Source organism: Diabrotica virgifera, chromosome 5, assembly GCF_917563875.1.
Source record: "Diabrotica virgifera virgifera chromosome 5, PGI_DIABVI_V3a".
Taxonomy (NCBI): domain Eukaryota; kingdom Metazoa; phylum Arthropoda; class Insecta; order Coleoptera; family Chrysomelidae; genus Diabrotica; species Diabrotica virgifera.
Window position 1 is genome coordinate 114,553,788 of NC_065447.1, and position 23,807 is coordinate 114,577,594.

General features: G+C 31.6%; 1 protein-coding gene across 1 annotated transcript in view; it reads right to left on the reverse strand.

Annotated features, from left to right (window-relative positions):
- Window positions 1-23,807, reverse strand: part of LOC126885102 (dynein axonemal heavy chain 12) — a 660,248-nt gene that overhangs the window by 310,623 nt on the left and 325,818 nt on the right. Inside the window, exons 17-18 of the mRNA XM_050651529.1 lie at window positions 10,331-10,675; window positions 6,229-6,575 (exon numbers count right to left, since the gene is read on the reverse strand). Coding sequence (XP_050507486.1) covers window positions 6,229-6,575; window positions 10,331-10,675 — 692 coding nt within the window. The remainder of the gene's footprint in view (window positions 1-6,228; window positions 6,576-10,330; window positions 10,676-23,807) is intronic.

A 23,807-nucleotide genomic window follows, 5' to 3' on the forward strand; every position in this document is an offset into this window, starting at 1 on the left:
AGGACCAACATCATTCAGTGGGCCAATAGGCAAAGGTTTGACCAACTTCCAAGACTTCCCGGTTGTTAATTATGACAAAATGGATAGCACCTTCCCAGAAGTCGATAGTAAAGACTTAAATACGGACCAGAAATACCTTTGGGATATATGTCAGGCTGTAGTCAAAGGTGAATGTCCCTCTGAGTTAGCCAGTAGAAACCCCGGAAACTTGTCCCACGCCCGGTGGCTGACATTAGCAAATAGAATCTTACGTCTGTATATTTCAACTATTGAACCAACCCCACAACTAAGAAAGCTTGCTGAGTTCGTCATGAAAGTCTATGCTACTTCATGGTTTACCATAAAATGTCGTCCTAAAATTATCCACGCATCACAACACTTTTTCTTCATCGTACAGTGCACCAAGTTTTTAGACAGTGAACTGAAGGCTGTGGCTCAGTCTTCTTTGCAAAGAAACGCCTTTATGGCTCATCCTGAACACATCCTTTTAGGGATGTTGTTTGACTCTCGAAAACATATAAGAGCTTTGGCAGGCAAACGGATAGAAAAAGCTCGACAGATAGAAACAAGGGCACATCAAGTCTTCAAACCACCACAAGTTAATTTTGAGGCAGAAGACTACATCAATCTCATTGACTGGCAATCCACCACAGTTACAGAACCACCACTTATAGCTGACTTCAGCAAAGAAGAAATTTAGATGATTGTTAATTCAGGAAGCAGTGACAGAAAAGAGTTCAAAATACCACTTCACACTCAAGCGGTAGAACGAGTTGTAAAGGAAGTTACTGCAGTTTCTAAGCACGTTTGTGGCGTTCAAGAACGAGAAGGCTTTATAAGATCAAGATTATTGGACAGAAAGTAGCTTCCTAAGTTTAAAACTAAGCTACAGTACAAATCTGCTACAGCTGTATTGCAAAAATAAATTACAGGTAACATTTATTTCATACTTATTTAGGATTACATCACAGCATTCTATTTTGAATAGTAACTTAGTATTAGTACTATAATTACAATCTGACACTCGCCCTAACAAATTCCCTTGGTTCCAGATCGAAGAAGCATTACAATACCTGTGGCTTTGAAGGCTAACTGGATTTGTTTAGCCAACATCCTTCAAGATGAAATAAAGAACCATTTTAAAGATTTTTCTTTGTCAACTTTTATCTGTAATCTTTAAGTAAACGTATTTCTTTAATAAATTTCGTACCTCAATTTTTCGTTGTTACAATTGAGATTTTCATAAAGATTCCGGGTGACTTTATGCTTAGTTACAGATATTATCCTAATTTTTATTGTTCACTGTTATCACGTACTTAATATTTTTTAAGTTGACAATAAAAATATAAAATTTAATTTTCAATAAAGAAAAGATGAAAAATCGTGTTTTTGAGAAAAAATTCTAAAGTTTAAGTCGATTCCGGGAGACCTAAATATGTTTTAATTCAAACAAAACTTTTTTCCCTGAAAGACTAATGTAAGAGGCAACTTTTTATCAACTTGAAAGTTTGAATTTTTTTTAAGTTGACAATAAAAATATAAAATTTAAAAAAAGATGAAAAATCGTGTTTTTGAGAAAAAATTCTAAAGTTTAAGTCGATTCCGGGAGACCTAAATATGTTTTAATTAAAACAAAACTTTTTTTCCCTGAAAGAGTAATGTAAGAGGCAACTTTTTGTCAACTTGAAAGTTTGAATTTCGAAAATTCATTATTTGAGTATTTATTATGATACACCCTAATGTACACTAATATTGTAGAGGGTGCCAAAATCGAGGCCTCGAAAAAAGTAGTTCCGATGGCGGACAGTTAATCTCAGGATTGGGATCTCTAAAACAAAAAAAATTGTAAGGCATTTAAAGAAGGAAGGTTTCTTACGTGACAATTTACCACCATTAGTGAAAAATTTTGCAAAAGAAAGATTTTACGCAAATTTGAAAAAAATTTGTGAAAAAGTCGCCCGTTTTTCTTCAGTTTTTCATGGTTAAAAAATATTTATTTTTTTTTTGGTCAGTTTGTGGTAAATTGTCAAGTAACAAACCTTCCATTTTCAAATGCAGTATGATCTTTTTGTTTCAGATATCCCAATCCTGAGATTAACTGTCCGCCATCATTTTTCAAGGCCTCGAATTTTGCGTCCTCTACAATATTAGTGTACGTGCATAAATGAAAAAAGATATATTTTTTGTACTCTCTAAGAGCTAGATAATAATATGTAAAAAGTTTTATGTTCATTTTTAATAAAAGTTCTGAGAAAAAAATTCTTGAAAAAAAATATTATTTTTGGTCTTCTAAAATGTACTAGTAACCTTGCTCTTGAAAATTTGCTGCGATTCAAGCAGAGGTAGGTTTATTACCAAGAAGTAAGGATATCTCAATTTAAGTATCTTATAAGAGGCTACAGTAGCGCGTCATCAAAACGGTAAAGGCGTTCCAAGATTGCGGCTTTAATTTTGAATATTTTGTCGAGATTATTGGCACACATATTCGTAATATAGTAAAGAATGGCAGTACAGAGCCCAATTTGAGAAATATGTTAGTATGTGGAATTTACTCTATAATTAAATACAATATTAAAAAAAACGAGCCTGTACCGCCATTAAGAAGAACAAAAAATACCCTTTCTTCAAATAAACCCTTTTATCTCATGCCTAGAATTTGTGTCACATTGGAACTAATAAAAATTTTAATATCTAACAAAAAATCGAACATTTTATAACTAATAACTGATGAGGCAACATAGAGAAATAGCCACTGTCATTTTGACAAACCTGAGTCAAATTTCTAAGCGTAATAGCACGATTATTTTATCTGTTCTGTTATCTGTATATCTGTCCAGTGCAGTAGGACATTACATTATTTTAAAAATTCGTTAGTGTTGATCCATATAGAAGTAGTGTTTATTTATAATTAATTTATTATATTTTTGTGTAATAGAACTAAGTTGTTGGATTATTTGAAAAAATATAAATTATTGTTAATTGTGAGTTTTACTTATAGTTAAGTATATTTTACGTAAAGGTATTCTAATGGGAGTATTTAAAATTTTAGGGGGATTTTTAGTTTAGAAATATCATCAATGGTTTAAAACTTAAATTTTAAATTTAAATAAAAAAACCAAAATACAAGACAATAAAATTTTCACGTATTTTGTTTTATTTTTATAAATATTTATTTACTTATAATAAAATTGTTTTCTATTATCGTACCCTCGGAGATCGATGGGAAAATTTCCACTCAAAATAACAAAATCTAGTTTGGCAACACTGTGTGAATGTTGATAGTAACCTATCCTTTTTAAGATAAACAGAACTTTAATTTAGTCCAGATAAATTAACATATTTTTTTGCCAATAAAAATAAGATTTTTCAACCAAATAGTGTTTCAAATATGATGTGCAACATAATTTTTAATTGGGTTCTGCTAATGAGCTTGCTTTTTTTGTCATTGAATTAAATTTTTCTTTAAATTTCACTTATTAAATGATTATCGTCCAGTTATCGTCGTGATTATTTTAACTGTACTAATATCCGTCAACTAATTCTGAATGATTAATGGCTTGTTAAAACATTTTATCTGTAGCGGCTTCTGGAATGTCTCAAAAATATCGAATTTCATTGATAAAATGCGCATATCCCACCGATCTTCGCTTCGACATACTTCTATTTAGTTCGGCTATGAGTATAATGCCACAATGTTCAGCCTTCATCTTAGTTATGTCAAATAATCCCGACGCCACCCTGTTGCCAAAGTTTCGCAGAACTTTCGAAAAAAGGTGTGCTAATATCTCCCGAAGTAATATTGATGACGCGCTATTGTTGGCTCTTAAACTGTTTTTATTTAAATAATACATCCAAAACGATTTTTTCTTTTTTTTAGTTTAATACCTCAACAACTAATGGCCATTGGCATGGTGCAGTGATTTCGCAATCAGATAGTGTAATGCGTGTAATATATAGCATGTGTGTGTGTTGAGTAAATGTCTTGTTACTTAGCAAAGTCGACTTCATTGTCTTGACAAAGTGACTCTAAGGCTTCTTTCAGACGGACGACATTTTTTCGTGGTCGTGCACGACAACGATGTCGTGTATAGCAGTTAACTTATAGATTAAATGTAAGCTTTACTTTGTAAGCTACCCCGGAGAGATCACTGCGACGACATGATGTCGCGATCGTGAACGACTACAGTGGTACAAGCATGTCCATTATCGTTTTCACACTTGTCATGCGTGGGCGAAAAAATCGTAATTATTCTTGGAAGTTAACAGTGGTAGTGAATTTAGATTTAAACATAAGTATTTGTAAAATATTTGAAAATTGTAAAAAATAAATACATCTAAAGCACCCTTTACAGCTTGCAATTCTACCTGCAAGACGCAAGAAAGTAGCCTAAAGGCATGCGCAGTGTGTCGTCAGTTGATTATTGCATGCAACTTCTTGCAATTGCGCGATAATCGGTTTGGTGCCATTTTCTCTGCAAGTTTTCATGTCGGTCTAGGGGAATTTGATTTTTCAACAGTATCAAAATATCAAATGTCATTGACACGGATTCAGGATTCACGAATACATGCCGATCAGCTGTTTTCTGTTTGTGAAATATATCAACGATAACGATGGAAATGAATTAATAATGAAATGGTACTTTCTGAGATTCTATAATTATTGTAAATTGTATATTAAGCTACGGAAGCTCTCTCGTCCAGCTAAGTACCTTAGGATAATAATTTATGTTTCGCAGAAATATGTAGTATCTCGAAATATAGATTTATTTGTGATTATTTGTTCAATTTTTCCCAAGAGTTTATAAAATGTACATTCATTCCTAGAAAATTGGAGTCATTTTCATCATCTACTTGGATAAATTCTTCTGTTAGAGATACATTATTACCCCTCTTCTTGTTCAACTAAGGTCTTACCCACTATCTCCGATCTCGGCGTTCTAAATTAGTGACTAAAAGGCTGGCTGCAGCAATAATAATACTTAAAGTTGCTGCTACCGCCTTTTTCCTTTTATATTTGGCTATTTCTGATAATCTTAGCGTTTCGAAATGTACCAAGTTAAATAAACAGCAATAAAGTAATTAAAAAAAAACAAAAGTTTATAAGTTAGGTTAGGTAAACTTTCAACATCAATTGCATGCAAGCCGGGTTGCAAGCTGTAAAAGAAAATGTAATAGACTTGCATGAAAGTCTTGCATGCAAGAAATTGCAGCAAGTTTTCTTGCAAGCTGTAAAGCACCCTTAAATTTAAATGATTATTTATGAAACAGTTCGTGAAGTATGCTTTTTGCAAACGCACGTGATGTTTAGAGCACGAGCGACAGCGGAGCGACAGCGGGGTGAGTGTAAGTTCGCAAAAAGTACTTCACGCACAGTTTCATACAATATTTTATCTACGATAAACAAATTAAAAAAAAAACTGTAACTCTTCGTCACTGGAATTCATTTCTATTCTACAATTTTTAGTACTGTGACATTTAAAAATCCTAACTTCTTTCAAACCACAAAACTGTCAAAACTTTTGTTGTAATTTATTGCTCACATCTCATCACCATGATAACGCGAAAGTTAAGGATATTTGATTATATGAAAGTGTGCCAAAAACAGTGCGAGAAAGTAAATCCCATTTAAAAATACATTGTTATTTCACGCACACTTTAAATCCTTCAGGCACTGCTATCTATAATGACAGTTTATACAAACTAAAAAATTATACGTAATATGAGATATAGTAGATAAAAGAGCTATTTATCAATATTTTTAAACAGCGACCGGTGTTATGGGATAAAACTTTAGAACAGTGTAAGAACCAAAATAAGTAATTACAAGGTTGGAAAGAAATTTGCAGAATTTTAAAAGATGGATTTACTTATTTTTTCACATTTCAGGCGACAATGCCATAATTCCAACACTATTAAACGCTTTTTTTCTTTCATCCATCATACCAGACAACAGTTCACAGCACTACTACGACAGAAATTTAATGATTTGTGAAAGCAACCAAACTTTGAAAGCAACCAAATGTCTTCCGTCTGAAAGAAGCCTAATTATATCCGAACGTCTGCGGTCCCTCCGGTGAGTACCGATCAAAACTAAATTTCAAAATATAATTTAATATAAAAATGTAATTAACGACGGCATTTTGAGGTTTCCAACCCAAATATTTACACTATAGCAAAAGGCATTTAAAAAATAATAAACTATATTATCTATAATATGTAGGTACCTACCTTGAATTAATCTGAAAAAGTCCCGGAGATTAAAAATGTAGTGACTTTTAGACGGTGTTGGTCGTAGGTTTTCCTGTGCAGCTTTAAAAATACCCAAAGTTGCGTTAACTACTTGATTAACAACCATAATAATTTCCGAAGGAAAGCCATTATTTTTCCAGCCAAGTAATAAAACATTTGAATAGATCTTAGCCATACTCTCCTGACTAAATTCATTTATGGAAAATATGCTGAAGTGTCGTAGAAATCTTGGATATACATCTTGTCTACTACCTCCTACTAATCCCATTGCACCCAAAAATATTAAATCATGTAAATATAATGCTCTGGTGCTCTTGAGATCATACCTAAAATTCAATTATTATCAGTGGGGAAATAATAAATAATAGAAAAATTAAAAGGGGAAAATTCCAGTAGTGGGCTTTATACCATAGGTTTAACAAAGTACCCCGCACAAACCTTATGGAAATTAGGTCCCAGTGGATTTAGTTCATACTTTGGGAAAATGCTCTTTAAAGCATCCTGATAAAAAGTTCTCATGGGCAGATCTCGATCTGATGGTGGAATTTTAAGATATAGAGGCACAAACTCTGAAAATTTTATGATTTACCAGGTATTCCAATTTCCGGAGTTACTGGTTATCTGGCAACATATATAGATTAGAATCAAAGAGAAGTACTAGTAGTCTAGGACTTTTTCCTGGGTATCTAATGGCGACTTTTACTTTGACCTTGACTATCAAGGTCATGCCAAGGTCACGCGTTCTTATTCGAGGGGGAAGCTATGTTTCTAACTACAAAAATGAATAGAATGGATATATCTACGTTTGAATATGACCTTGAAAATTTTGGTCAAGGTTATTTTGTTAATGGGTTACATATTCCAAAGATACGTAATAGAAGTTTGAGATTTTTCCACGGCTTAACGATACCAACCTTGAATTTGACCTTTATCATGACATTCTTAATCGTATGAAGGTCATGAATTTTTATTCAAAAATGGCCATATTTTTGACTCTGAAAACGGTATAAAGGACGGGTTACAGGGGTTAGGATCAAAGTAATATCTGCACGTTTGTGTCAGTATCTATATTCGTGTTTTTTTTTTGACAAATATAGATGCTGTTCACCGGTCAGATATAAAACTTGTGTTTAGCATTACCCGCAATCAACGACGTAGACGTAACAGGTATTTGATTCCATGTTGTGAATCATGGTCAAATTCAAGGTCGGTATCGTTAAGCCGTGGAAAAATCTCAAACCCCTATTACATTACTTTGGAATCTATAACCTATTAACCCAATAACCTTGACGATGATTTTCAAGGTTATATTTAAACGTAGATATATCCATTCTATTCATTGTTGCAGTTAGAAACATGGGTTCTTGCTCAAATGAGAACGCATTACCTTGATATGACCTTGAAGGTCAAGTTCAATATCAAAGTAATCGTCGCCATTGGATAGCCAGAAAAAAGTCCTATACTACTAGTACTTTTCTCTGATCCTAACATCTACATAGTGCCAGATAACCAGTAACTCCGTTAATTATAATACCCGGTAGATCTTTTAATTTTCCGAGTTTGGTTCTCTATTTTAAAATCCTCCATCAGATCAAGATCTGCGCATGAGAACTTTTCATCAGGATGTTTGAAAGAGTATTTTCCCAAAGTATGAACTAAATCCACTGGGACCTAATTTCCATAAAGTTTGTGCAGGGCGCAGGGTACTTTACAAAGAATTAAAAACTTCACCTCTATAATGGTATATAATTTATTTAAAAACTTATAATAAAAATTCCGGAACATTTTCGGTCTTATCAGACCATTATCAGTCAAACACTATATTAGTAGTTGAAACTAGCCCACTTTCAAGTTTATAAACCTTAGTGTTACATGATTTTAATGTAATAATTAAATTTTGGAACAACACTACGTCGATGTTACAGAATTAGCATAAGAGGTTGGGTACGTATTTTCGGCTGCAATGCTATTTAAATGGGGATTCATTTTTTTTAATCCTGAGAAAACTAATGAGTATTTTTGAATAATTTAAACGCTGAAGGATAGATTACGTTATTAGCGAGGGCCGAAAGTCCCTGAGAACTTCTATAATATTTATTATAATAAGTTACAAAGGTGAAAAACTAAGGGAAAATTTAGTGTGATATTTAATTTAAAATATCTCATTCAAAATAAACTTTTTATTTATTCTAAGGGACTTTCGGCCCTCGGTAATAATATAGTCCTTCATTCTGCGTTTAAATTTTTCAAAAATATTTATTGGTTTTTTCAGGATTCGAAAAAAATGAACACAATGTCCGTGGTAATATTTCCAAATATATCTGTCATACAACGCACTCAGTCGAATAGAATATTGGCAGCATACTGTCAGTCAGCGTCAGACAGTGACAATCAGTGACAATTTTAAATATTTGACATGGCATCGGGAATATTTTGAGTTGTTGATTAAATAATACTGATATATAGTGTATTTGATAAATAATTTATTTAAGACGTGAAGTTAATAAAAAGTTATTTATTGTGTATTATTTGTGGAAGATCCAAGCAGAGAATACATCAGGATAATATATTCTGTGATCCAAGTATTTTGTTGTTAAAGATGTTCAAAATTGTAAGCGTTCCATAGTAACAATATATTATTAAAAAATCACTTTAACACTTTTCCTCTTTTCTCGATTGTGTATTAGTTTTTGTTGTACATATAAATTGTTACAATCACTGAATACATAGTTGTCAAAACATTCAAAAGCCATCTCTTTAAATTAATAATGACATTTTCAAGTTGAATGACATTCTAGTATTGTTTACATATCCATACCAGTGTGAATTTTACTACACGTAATTTGCCGTGTAAAGACAGAAAAAGTAGGCATACTCGTAAAATATATTCGAATTATGTACCGATGGCCTTAAAGGGACACATGCCCCTGCTCAAAACGTGTATTGTAATTATCTCAATGAGTGATACAGACCGACTGTATTCACATTTTAATTTCCTCTATATGACACATGCCAGCTGTCACTTTTGTAAATAAAGTTTACACACTTCAAAAATACTTTTATTTTCTCATAAGCCAAAGAGATACCAATGGCCGTTTTTTAGAAATTGGAGGGGCATTTAATAATATCACTACCACCTCTTTGATAAAGTTAATGAGTAGAGGAGGCACTTTCAGCAATGATACGCATATGACTAGGGGCTTCCCAATAGAATAGAAGAGTAATATCCACTTTGGGCAAAGCAACCATCAAAGCAAGAGCAAGTGGAGGTTGCCGACAAGGAGAAGTTCTGTCATCTCTAACTTGGGCAATCTTGGTAGATGATCTTCTCAAAAGCTTGTCCACAAAATGAATATATTGCAATGCTGAATATATTGCAATCGTTGTTAGGGGCATATCTGTCCATGTGGTGTCTGGAAGAACACAAGCATCCCTAAATATAGTTTATAGCTGGTGCAAACAAGAGATACTAATAGTCAATGCTCAAAAAACACAAATAGTCAACTTCACAAAAAAGATAGCATTACAGGGCCTAAAACACGAGATTTCATTTGCCAAAGAAACAAAAGACCTATGAATTAATTTTAATCATAGGCTTACATGGAATACTTACATACTAAAAACCACACAGAAAGCTAATATGCCGTTATGCACATGTAGAAAAATGTTCGGTAAGAATTTGGGACACAAACCCATAATAACCCTATGGCTATAGAAAAGGACTATTAGACCAATGATAACGTATGGATCTGTGACGTGGTGAACAAAGACGCAGCAAGTTAGAGCAATAAGGCTGCTGAGTAATACACAAAGGCTAGTAGGCCTGTGTATTCAGGGGCCATAAAAACAACTCCTACAGCGGCATTGAAGGCCTTGCTAAATCTACCACCACTGCACATATTTATAAAGGGTGAGGCCAGATCAGTGATGCGTAGATTAATACATAGTCAGCAATTTATAAGCCAAGCACATGTTTCTGATAACCTAGAGCTAATTGAGGAGCTTAAAGCAGATATTTTAATGAGGCAACCTAGTAATGAGGCATGAGTAGCTTGCTTAAATAGGTAAAAGAAAATCTTACCAATTTTTATGATCAAAATACTGACGTAGTAATTCCAAAGGAGGCTGCGAACCATATACATCTTTAACGGGCATGTTGACATCATCTATGAAAATAACAGCAGTTTTTCCTTTGGGAGGGCCATAATGCCCACGTTTTTTCCTATTCAGTTTAGATATGATAAGGTCCTGTGTTTGATTAGCAGTAATCTGTACCGTAAATGTTATAAAAGCTGGTTCGTATTTTTCTTTGTTTAGTCGATTTAATAAAATGTCCGTTATATAAAAAGATTTTCCAGTCCCAGTCGGACCCATGAGCATGCAGGGCTTAGCATATCTAATATGTTGCTCCACTAATAACATATATCTGAAAAGAACAAGTACTGAGGTATATACAGGTATACTGAATTGCATGGCTTCAAAGCGATATCTTATTTGAGTCCCATTGCCATTAAAAAATTTGAAGTCATTCCATCCTGGTTTGGGACTCAAAGTAAAATAATCGAAAATACCAGAAAAAACTGAGCGAGGCGCTTGTAGATTGCGGACTGAAGTGAATACTTCTCATAGCACGTTATTAGTGTAGATGTGTGTTACTGAAATTCTATGTCTGCTTATTACTGAATTATTAAGATTTATTTATAGTAGGTAACGCCACATCATTTAAGTTTTTAAAATTTTAAACACCTCAGTATTTTCTTTAAAAATCTTGTTTAACATTACTTATAGCACTTGTCAAAATGTTTTAAATATAATATACCTATAATTTATTTATCACTTACATTTTCATTATTATCTTGAGGCGGTTCTAGATATACTACATTTATGACCTCACCGATTTTTATAAGCGAGCTACAGGGTGTTAAAAAGCACAAAAACTGAATCTGTGATAAAATACTGTAATATACCTACTTCAGCCACCCTGTACAATTTTTAAAATTATTTTTAACCATTCAAATTTATAAATATCTAAGAATTCATTTTTACATAAAAAAAAGAATTAATATTCCAAGGGTTGTTAAATCCACCGATATAACGAATTAAGAAAAAATGATTTAAAAAACGGTCAAATTAACCCCACCTAAAAGAAAAATAAGTTTAACAGGCAAAAAGCATACCGGGTGGTGAATTGGAAAACGGGCCATAGGAAATTCAATGTAAAATTCTAAACTGTTGAATTCCTGCTTCCCTAACTATTTTACATCAAAACACGTAAGAAACTATTTGTAGAGGATTTAAATCTCTATTGAAAACAACTGTTAAAATTGTTCTACGAATTAAACATATTCCAAAATTTTGTAAAAATATAATACATTTTTTAGACTATGACGCCAAAGTTAGGCCACACACAATGTCATGATGTGTAACGGTTGCGTTCGGTCACAATGAAGTTATTAATATTAACAATATTTGAACTGTCAAAATTTTTATTTTATTGTTTCTTGTTTAAAAAATAATAAAGTTGATAGGATACCCTCAGTTGAGGAGAAAGTATTAATAATAAAGATGTTTTATTCAATCAATAATGTGCGCACTGTTAATTAAATAGTAAGGTGGGCGTAAATTTTACACACATACCTACTGTGGCAAATGTATCATAATTTTCAAAATTTTGGAATGTGTTTAAATCATAGAACAATTTTAACTTTTGTTTTTAATACAGATTTCAATCCTCTACAAATATTATCTCACGACTTTTGATGTAAAATAATTAGGGAAGCAGGAATTTAACAGTTTAGAATTTTACATTGAGTTTCCTATGTCCCGCTTTACGATTCACCACCCTGTATACGGTCAACTTCTCCCCAGATGGTGTGAACTTGACCAAAAGGCATTTTTTATTTTTTTTTCTAAGTCATGATTATTTTGTTGTAATTATAATATAAGCTACTGAAAGTAGACCTCCAGGCTGTGGGTGAAAAATAGGTCGATTTCAGGATATAATTCAGGAATTTTTGAAACCTATCAGGTGTTGTAAAAGACGATGGCAGGAATAACTTCTACTAAAATGTGACAAAAATATTGTGAGCTTTTTTTGTTATTGCGATTTTCATTTGTTAAATTTGCAATTTTTAAAGATTTTTAATTTTGCAGCTTAGGATATTGATTCTAGGGAAAAACTTTTTAATAGAAAGTTGTAGTAAATTAAAAAACCTACAATTTGAGCTATGGTAAGTTTAATTTCGTTTATTGGTTATTGCAAACCAGCCTGCTAAATGTCCAAAATGGCCGTTTCTTACAATTGCGTTATTTATTGTACAAATATTTTTTTTAAATTTTTTTAAAGCTTTAAAATGAAGATCTTCCAATTCCAAACATAAAACAAAATTGTAAGGCCGGATCAACGAATTTGTTGCTTAGATATTATAAATTGTTTATCCCAAGAGGTCAAATGTCGAAGGCTATAACTTTTTGAAAAAAAATTGTAGAGACTTGGTGAAACATCCAATCTCCTTCTAAAGAGTTATGTTTTCATATTCTGATATAAATAAATGGGTAAAACATTTTTAAACTTCTAATTTTTGGGTTTGAAAATAAGGGGGCAAATTTCGTTATAAACATTTACAGCTGAAGCGGCCCTGTACATCCTAGGAGTTTTTAACTTACAGATTATTGTTGCTAAAGACGAAACAAAGATTTATAAAAAAACGAAAATTTTCTACAATCAACTGAAGCCGAGATAATTGTTTATTTTTTCTTAAATCGTAGTGCCTTTATTTATAACAATTAAGAAATTATTTTACGGTCATTGACTAAAGAAAGCCTTGTATTATCTTAAATTAAAAATTTAATATAAAATATAGTTACATTTAATTATTAAAAATTATTTTTAAAATCGTTGCTTTTGCGAGCGTCCGAATTTTGCAAATCGTCCGGCTCGCTTCAAATCCGCGCGCTCGGAAAATTTTTACGTAACTTGTATTAAATTTTGACCGAAAACAATTTAATAATATTACCATTATAATATACAGTCTATTTACCACTGTATTTGTTTTTCTTGATAAACTTTTATATGTGAAATCTCATTTCTGAAGAAATAATATTACAAAAATGATATATATATATACATATATATATATATATATATATATATATATATATATATATATATATATATATATATATATATATATATATATATATATATATATATATATATATATATCAAACAAATGAATTAGAGAATGTGGAAAAATCCTCTTACGAATAATTCACACATCCACCATTTCGGTATATATATATATATGAAATATATAACTATATTTTTAATTTTTTCATTGTTATATAAATATAATCATAATAATGTTACTTCTTATTATACAATATAAAACTTTTTCTTCTTGTAGTGACTATCCGTTTGGATGTTGGCGACCATCATGGCAATCTGTACTTGCACACTAAATCGGTACTGGTGCTCTAAAAAGATTTGTAGTTGTTGTGTTGAACGACGTAAGTAAATTTTCTAGCAAGGTAATCCTTCGCCTTCCTGGTTCTCAGTTTCCAAATGGGGCTTGCCAAATTGCCATGATGGTCGCCAACATCCAAACGGATAGTCACTAAAAGAAGAAAAAGTTTTATATTGTATAATAAAAAGTAACATTATTATTATTATATTTATATAACAATGAAAAAATTAAAAATATAGTTATATATTTCATATATATGTATCATTTTTGTAATATTATTTCTTCAGAAATGAGATTTCCCATATAAAAGTTTATCAAGAAAAACAAATACAGTGGTAAATATACTGTATATTACTTATAATGGTAATATTATTAAATTGTTTTCGGTCAAAATTTAATACAAGTTAGTAAAAATTTTCCGAGCGCGCGGATTTGAAGCGAGCCGTGCGATTTGAAAAATTCGGCCGCTCGCAAAAGCACCGATTTTAAAAATAATGTTTATTAATTAAATGTAATTTAAGTTATAATAATTTTTATTTTAAGATAATATAAGTCTTTCTTTAGTCAATGACTGTAAAATAATTTCTTAATTGTTATAAATAAAGGCACTACGACTTAAGAAAAAATAAACAATTATCTCGGCTTCAGTTGGTTGTAAGTTTTTTTAATTTTTTTATAAATCTTCGCTTCGTATTCAGCAACAATAATCTGTAAGTTAGAAACTCATAGGACGTACAGGGCCGCTTCAGCTCTAAATGGTTATAACGTAATTTGCCCCCTTATTTTCAAACCCAACATTTAGCTCGGCTTCAGTTGGTCGTAGAAATTTTTTATTTTTTTATAAACCTTCGTTTTGTCTTCAGCAACAATAATCTGTAAGTTAAAACCTTATAGGATGTACTGGGCCGCTTCAGCTCTAAATGTTTATAACAAAATTTGCCCCCTTATGTTCAAACCCAAAAATTAGAGGTTTAAAAATGCTTTACGCATTTATTTACATCAGAATATGAAAATATAACTCTTTAGAAGGAGATTGGATGTTTCACCAACTCTCTACGATTTTGTTTCAAAAAGTTATAGCCTTCGACATTTGACCTCTTGGGATAAACAATTTATAATATCTAAGCAACAAATTCGTTAATCCGGCCTTACAATTTTGTTTTATGTTTGGAATTGAAAGATCTTCATTCTAAAGCTTTATAAAATAAAAAAAAAATATTTGTAGAATAAATAACGCAATTGTAAAAAACGGCCATTTTGGACCTTTCGCAGGCTGTTTTGCAATAACCAATAAACAAAATTAAACTTACCAATTAAAAATGTTTAAAAATTGCAAATTTAACAAATGAAAATCGCAATTAAAAAAAAGCTCACAATATTTTTGGTCACATTTTAGTATAAGTTATTCCTGGCATCGTCCTTTACAACACCTGATAGGTTTCAAAAATTCCTGAAATATATCACGTTTTTTCACCCACAGCCTGGGGTAATTTGCATATAAAAAAATGTAGCAAAATTTAAGATATGATTTTTATAGGATTAAAGTACAAAATCGGCCAAAGTCACCCCATTTTACGATATTTTCAAAAAAAAATTTTGATTGTTTTTCAACCTATTTTTATATAACGGACTATGGTGGTTCCTGTTTACCTGAACCATCTCAGATGATTGAGGGGTGGTCACCCCCTACCATAAGGGTTGATGAAGTAACACTACTTACTGTAAATTCATTTATTTGTACGTTGAAGTAACTACGGTAAAGAGCTGGTGGTATAATATTTATCCGCTGTGATGTTTACCCGTTGGGATCTCAAATACCAGTGAATAATCTTTACGCAATGAAATTAGAACTAAGAATGTGGATTCCCCTGTTTAATGTTTTTGTATATATAAAAGTGAGAGTGTTTGTATTAAAAATGCTGTGTCGACTTGATTATAAATAAAGGATAATATTTGCTATTGCAAGCTGACCTTGTATCGAAAACTGATACACTGATGTGGTAATATGGGTCAATCATGTTTATTATAAACAAACTTATTTGTTTTACCAAGGACATTTAAATATTAAAAAAATTTGTCTTTTACTTAATAAGATGATTACTAAGAGATGCAGTGTATCCCAATACATCTTCCCCTTCCCTCCAAAAATTTTCTTTTTTTTTCTTTTGAAGGCTTTGGCAGAGCCAATTAGCCAGACTTGTTTGTGATTGATTGCAGATTCATAGTCATAAATTTCTTATAAACATAAGTACATTCTACAATATTATTTTTATAGATACATTGGTACATTATGTAGCTTTTTTTTTTGTTTTGTTTTTTTTTAATTATTTTACTGTTTTTTTAATATATATTTTAATTTGTGCGAAACACTTTTTTTACTTCTTTTTTTTTATTCTTTTTTTATTTTTGTTTCTATTTTTTTTTCTTCTTTTTTATATATTATTTTTTTGTTATTATTTTATTATGTGTTTTTTTATATATTATTTTTTTTTTAATTTTTTCAAACCACATTAACAAATTATGCCTATTATATTACGTTTACAACTTGTATTTACATAATTTAACATTTTTATAAATGAGATGAAGAATTTCCATATCATTTGTAAATATTAAAGTATTAAGGTTTATTTGAAGTTAAGTTTTTATTTCCTATAACTAATAATTAAATACAAAAAAAAGTTCATTATCAACCTTGTTCATGTTCCACTTGTCACGCACTGTGTTCTCGGATTGTAAGCATATAATCTATTCTTATGTATTTCCTTGATTTTATTGTTTTCCATTCTGATCTTACAATTAACGTTATTTACCTCTGTTATTGTGAAATGGCCTTCATAAAGACTATCACACTTACCTTTCTCTTCCCTTTTTACCAGGACTAGGTCTCCTATTTTAAAGTGTTGTGATGTTGTTTTGGGCTTATTTTCTTCTTGCCGCTCTTTTTGTCCTCCTTGCTTTCATTGCTTCTAGTGAATTGACCTATCGTGTCTATGTATTCTGTGTCCTCTAGTTACGAAGAAGTGTCCGATATCACGACTTCTTTGACATGTGTTCTTTTCGGTTTGTTAATTTGACATTCATGGCATTGTTTAACGTATTTTCTTACGTCTTTTTCCAAATTTTTCCAAATAAATCTTGCTTTTAGCTTCTTTATTAGTCTATTATTTCCTGCGTGTTCTCCAAACATCGGATGATTATGATATTCTTCTATTAACCTGTGTTTTTCTTTGTCATCTTCTATTGTTTCTGGTACTTCGCATATGTATAGTTCTACATTATTCAATATTTTGTTTCCTTGTTTAATAAATTCATCTATTGTGCACAATTTAAAAATAATATCGTTTACGTATATCTTTACTTTACGTATTGCATTCTCTACCGCCAGCTTATCAAGCTGTGCCAACATTTGGTTTAAATCGAAATGATTGAATCCTGTGGCTATGCTCCTGCTGCATTTTATTTTGTCTTTGACCCTAATGCTCAGCCTTGGTGAGATTAGTTCTGCTCCAAAACACAAAATTGGTAGTCTATGCGCCTCTAAATTATTTAGTACCTTCCTTACTGTCTGTTTGGTGGCTTCTGGCTGTAGTGCGAGTTCACTTTCTGCCTTCGTTTGCCTTGATTATTTTTCCTTTGCTCTTGCTTGAGCTCGTGTTATAGCTAATATATGGGTTTTGTCTATGTAAAGGTTCTTTATTTTAAAGTTATTTTTCTCTGTTACATACTCTATTTCGAACTCGTATTCCTCTAAATCTAATCTGATCCTTGTAAGTTTCGAAGTTGGTTCTTTCATTGCAAATAAATGTGTTAGTGGTTTATGATCCGTTATTGACTAAAAATGTTGGTGCTCCATATAAATAACATTTGAAATGATTAATTCCCCAATGAATCGCTAGTAATTCCTTAACGATTATAGGTTTATTGCATTCTCCTTTATTGAAACTTCTTGATGCTATTGGTAGGTCTATTCCGTTATATCTTGACTTAAAATTGCTGAACAAATCTTGTTGGATGCGTCTGTGGTTAGGATGAATTGTTTATTGAAATCTGGATATTCTAGGATTGATGGCTTCATTAGAGATGATTTAAGCTTATTGAATGCCTTTTCACATTCTTCTGACCAAAAAAATTCTACTCCTTTTCTCGATAATCTGTTGAGTGGTCTGCATATTTCAGCAAAATTTTGAATAAAACGTCTATAATAGTTACAAAATGCTACGAATCTCTTTGTTTCTTCCGCTGTCTTAGGTGTTGGGTATTGTTCAATCGTTGCATATTTCGCTTTGTCTGGTGATACTCCTTCCTGAGAAAGATCATGTCCTAAATATGTTACTTCTCTTCTAAAAAATTGACATTTTCCTGGGTTAAGTTTCAAATTGAATTTTCGACATGTCTCGAATGTCTTTTTTAGGTTGTCTAGGTGATGTTTTTCAGATATTCCTATTACTACTATAATATCGTCCATGTAAAGAAATGCTTTGTCTGGTGTTAATCCTGAAAATGCTATTGACATCATTCGTGAATAGCTATTTGGGCTTACATTTAATCCAAAATGTAATCTGGTAAATTGAAATGCTCCATTTTCTGTGCTAAACGATGTGTATTTCCTAGATGATTTTTCTAATGGTATTTGGTGAAAACCTGACATTAAGTCTATAACTGAAAACCATTTTGCTCTTCCTAGTTGATCTAATATCGAGTCTATTCTTGGTAAAGGAAACTTGTCTGTGACTATTTTCTTGTTCAGTTGTCTAAAAACTATGCATAATATCCATGCTTTATTTCCATCTATCGCTTTTTTCGGTACCATCAATACTGGGCTGTTGTATTCTGATGTGGACGGTTCTATTATTCCTTGGTCTCTCAGTTTTTGTACTTTTCGGTTTAATTCCTCTGTTTGTGCATGAGGTGTCCTATAGTTTTTAATATACAGTATGTCCCTGTAAGTTGTATCCATATGGAAAACTTTTTTATTATTAATTTTACGAAAAAAAGTTATTCTTTATAAAAAGCTCTGCATGGTCCAAAACCTAAGATTTAACCATCAAATATCAAATTTTTTGAATATTATACGAGGTATGTCAAAAAGTTTGAATTTCACTCAAGAGTAAAGTAGCTTTATTTTTCGTAATATTGGAAATTGCTATTATGAAAAGTTGTTTGGAATTAAAAACTATATTCTAATATGCAATTACGTCCTTCTAATTGAAAAAAAAATTTTTTTTGAGAAATTATGGATCTCATTATTTTTTCAGTTATTTCAATTCTGATAACTCTTTTATTATTAATTTTACGAAAAAAAGTGATTCTTAATAAAAAGTTCTGGATGGTCTAAAATTTAAAATACAACCATCTTATATCAAATTTTATCAATTTTATACGAGGTATGTCAAAAAAATAAATTTTGATCAAAAGTAAAGTACCTTTATAGTTCAGAATATTTCAATTAGAAGGATGTAATTACATACTGAAACATAGTTTTTAATTCTAAATAACTTTTCATTATAACAATTTTCGATATTGTGAAAAATAAACGTATTTTACTCTTGAGCGAAATTCATATTTTTTGACATACCTCGTATAAAATTGATAAAATTTGACAAAAGATGATTGTATTTTAGATTTTCGACCATGCAGAACTTTTTATTAAGAATCACTTTTTTCGTAAAATTAATAATAAAAGAGGTATTTGAATTAAAATAACTGAAAATAATGTTAGTTACCCATAATTTTTCAAAAAAAAAATTTTTCAATTAGAAGGATGTAATTGCATACTAAAATACAGTTTTTAATTCCAAACAACTTTTCATAATAGCAATTTTCAATATTGTGAAAAATAAAGCTACTTTACTCTTGAGTGAAATTCAAACTTTTTGACATACCTCGTATAATATTCAAAAAATTTGATATTTGATGGTTAAATCTCAGGTTTTGGATCATGCAGAGCTTTTTATAAAGAATAACTTTTTTTCGTAAAATTAATAATAAAAAAGTTTTCCATATGGATACAACTTACAGGGACATACTGTATATCGGAGTTTGGTCTTTAACTCTCAGTTTCTGTTCGTAGAAGTTGTTACATGTTAGCATGTCATGCCTTAAGGCGAATATATCTGAATAATCTTCACATAAAGATACTAATTTATCACGTATGTATTCTGGAATGTCTAACTTCAATGATTCCCGTAATACCTTTTTCCTATCCTTGCTGTCGTTGATCAGTCTATATATGTTGAATAATTTAATGTCTAATGTTTTGATTGCGTTTGTCTCTACTTTTACTGTTTCGTAGGTTGTGTTCAAAATTTTGATGTATGGATTATTACTTGAAATAATTGCTCTCGCTATGAATATTCCTGGTTGTATTTCCTGTTGTTCCACTATGCTGTCGTTCTTCAGCGTTTGAAAAATTTTTACGACTCTGTAAATTTCACATCTAGGCGGTATTATTATCGTGCCATTATCTATATTATCCAAAATGTTCGTACTAATGTAACAATCATTGTCCTCTTTAATGTGCATTTTAAGGTTAGCGTTGTCTAGTATGCATTGAAAGTTTGAAATAAAGTCTCTCCCTATGATTCCGTCAGTTGGAATGGGAAAGCTAGGTTCAACTAATTGAAATATATGCTCAAATCGAGATCCTTTTACTTCTAGTGTTGTTTCAACTTCTCCCACTGTTTGTAATTCTCCTTTAGTTACTCCTTTTATTTTCGCCTTTGTGTTTGGTTTCACATGTTCCTTCAAAAAATCTTGTGAAGATTTCAGTATTGAAATATCAGCTCCTGTGTCTATGATAAACGTATTTGTGTTTTCTAGGATTCCTGTTTTCATTCGTACAAAATTCGTTAGGAAAAAGAAAGTTACATATTAGCTCAAATATTTCTCTATTGTCTAAAGAAAGTAAATGGGTGATGTTTATGGGAGTCTGAATTTTAAGATCTGTTAATTTTAAATAGAGCTGATCTGTTTCAGACTTATGTTTACCGCACTTGAAAAGAATATGGTTGATGTCACATTGTGATATATTATCACATAAGCATAACCCAGAAGGAATAATATTTAACTTAGCTAATTGAGCTGGGAATGCGCCGTGATTGGTTTTCAGACGAGTTATTGTCGCTGTAGTCTTCTTCGACATTGCGTATTTAAAAATATAGGAAATATCTTGTGGTAAGGTAGGGTGGATAGTATAATACTGATTATTTGAGTTCGCTGCTATTTTTTCCATTTTTCTTTCCATTTTATTAAAGTTGTGTTATTATAATGTAGCTGTAAGTCATCCAGTGTGAATATAGGTAAATATAATCCAGCATGGGTAGCATCCTTAGCAAGCTGGTCAACCATTACATTTCCCTTGATGCCGGTATGACTTTTTACCCAAATAACTGTAATATCTTTATAGTCTGGTAAAATAAAATTACACTACATGTAAATCAAAATGTAAATTCGTACAGGTTGAAACAAATTTTATATCAAAGTTTAGGTGGATACAAAAGATATTTTCAAGAAAGTATCCAAATCATATAAGGGGATCATTATTTAAATAATTAAAAAGGGGTCATTTTTGCAAAAAAAAATACTTTTTTAACGGCTGAGATTATTCAGTTACTAATGAAGGTCTATAGGATTGTTTTCTGCAAAGCTGAAGGGTAAATATTTCACATAAGATTTACTAAATTAAATTTGACCCCATGTTTATTTAAATAATTATACATAAAACTTTGAAAACAAATTTGCAAAAAATTATTTTTAGCGTTTTAAATAAGCACTATAAAATATATTATTTTACAAGAGAATTTGCTCTATGTTATCAGTATTAAACAAAACTAAAAATGGTCGAAAAGTATTTAATAATTTTTGAGATATTGAATTTGTTTATTAAATGTTACTCTATTTTCAAATGCAAAAACGCGGTTGTTGCCAAAGAAATATTCACCCGTATTAAATCTTATTATTTTTATTTTTATGTATATTTTCTATAAATGTATTGATAAATTAAAATTTTAATTAAACTTCCCCCTAAAATGGCATTTGAAAATTATTCAAATTTGTTTATAATTTGTTTTTTTAATAACGTCGCAAGGCATAAATATTTTGACATGCCGTTTCGATAATTCGGTTCCAAGGAATTTTTCAATAATTATCAAAATTTTTTCTTCTTTTTTCCTCTTCTTTTTTTTTTCTTGGAGTTATATTACTACGGGCCCTTTTAGGGTTAAGTTTCATTAAGAATGTCGAATCTCTAAGTTTTAGATTCTAGACCTAAAAATATTAAGATTGGTCTAAAATCACTTAAATAAAATGTGACTACTTACTGAGTTACAGGGTGTTTTATTTAAAAATTTAACAATTATTTTTACCAAGTACTTTCAAACTATTTGATGTATCCTTATCATACGTGGCAGAAAGTGTGGGTACTATACAGTCTACTAAATTGTGATAAATAAAAGTTTCTAGCTACTGCCAGAGGCGTACGACAGGGAATAGTTAATGATTGACCCTTCCCAAATTCTACGCCACTGAGGGGATTGCCATTTTAGCAAAATTTTTCGACTCTCTAATACTTTCTATGTAAATAATATACTCTTTACTGGTAACGATTAGGTCATTAGTTTTCGAGATATTGGACGTTAAAAATGAAACAGCATAGTTATTTTGATTCATCCATTCATTCATTTTAAACTTCCAATATCTCTCAAACTGATGACTTTATCGATACCAATAAAGCTATTTACATACAAAGTATCGGAGAATGGAAAAATTACGCTAAAATGTAATTCACTCAGTGGCGTAGAATTTGGGAAGGGTCAATAATTCACTATCCCCTGTCGTACGCCTCTGGCACTAGCTAGAAACGTTTATTAATCACAATTTAGTAGGGTGTATAATAGCCACACTTTCTGCCAAGTATGATAAGGATACGTCAAATAAAAAAAAGACTAAGTTTTCACTCTAATGGCATATAACATATCCCACCAGAATGAAAACAATGGGAACCTTCTCTGGTTACACCTCCGAGGCTTCTACAATTTGCAAGCCATACGGATGCTGAGACTAAGGAAGATGAGGGAATTCTACAATTTACAATTCACGTCACATCTGCTCAGCGCGGTAAAGTTCCAACGAGACTGGTTCCCTTCATACTCCACACAGAGTAAATGTAAATCAAAAATGAATAACCATTTTCAATTTCGTTGCAAAACGAAAATACAGCCGAACCATATTCCAGTCCAATCAGAGAGTGCTGCAAGCACCTCTACCGGTTTCGAAACTTATTAGTCTCTCATCAGGAGGCACATATGCTGCTCTCCCTGATCCAACCAAAACAAACTCCAGCGTGCAGTCCCGAATTGCAACGAACGAAATGGCATAGATGCCCTAGCGGCAACTGCTAGCAAAAGACTAAGTTTTCACTCTAATGGCATATAACATATCCCACCAGAATCAAAACAATGGGAACCTTCTCTGGTTACACCTCCGAGGCTTCTACAATTTGCAAGCCATACGGATGCTGAGACTAAGGAAGATGAGGGAATTCTACAATTTACAATTCACGTCACATCTGCTCAGCGCGGTAAAGTTCCAACGAGACTGGTTCCCTTCATACTCCACACAGAGTAAATGTAAATCAAAAATGAATAACCATTTTCAATTTCGTTGCAAAACGAAAATACAGCCGAACCATATTCCAGTCCAATCAGAGAGTGCTGCAAGCACCTCTACCGGTTTCGAAACTTATTAGTCTCTCATCATTAGGCACATATGCTGCTCTCCCTGATCCAACCAAAACAAACTCCAGCGTGCAGTCCCGAATTGCAACGAACGAAATGGCATAGATGCCCTAGCGGCAACTGCTAGCAAAAGACTAAGTTTTCACTCTAATGGCATATAACATATCCCACCAGAATGAAAACAATGGGAACCTTCTCTGGTTACACCTCCGAGGCTTCTACAATTCGCAAGCCATACGGATGCTGAGACTAAGGAAGATGAGGGAATTCTACAATTTACAATTCACGTCACATCTGCTCAGCGCGGTAAAGTTCCAACGAGACTGGTTCCCTTCATACTCCACACAGAGTAAATGTA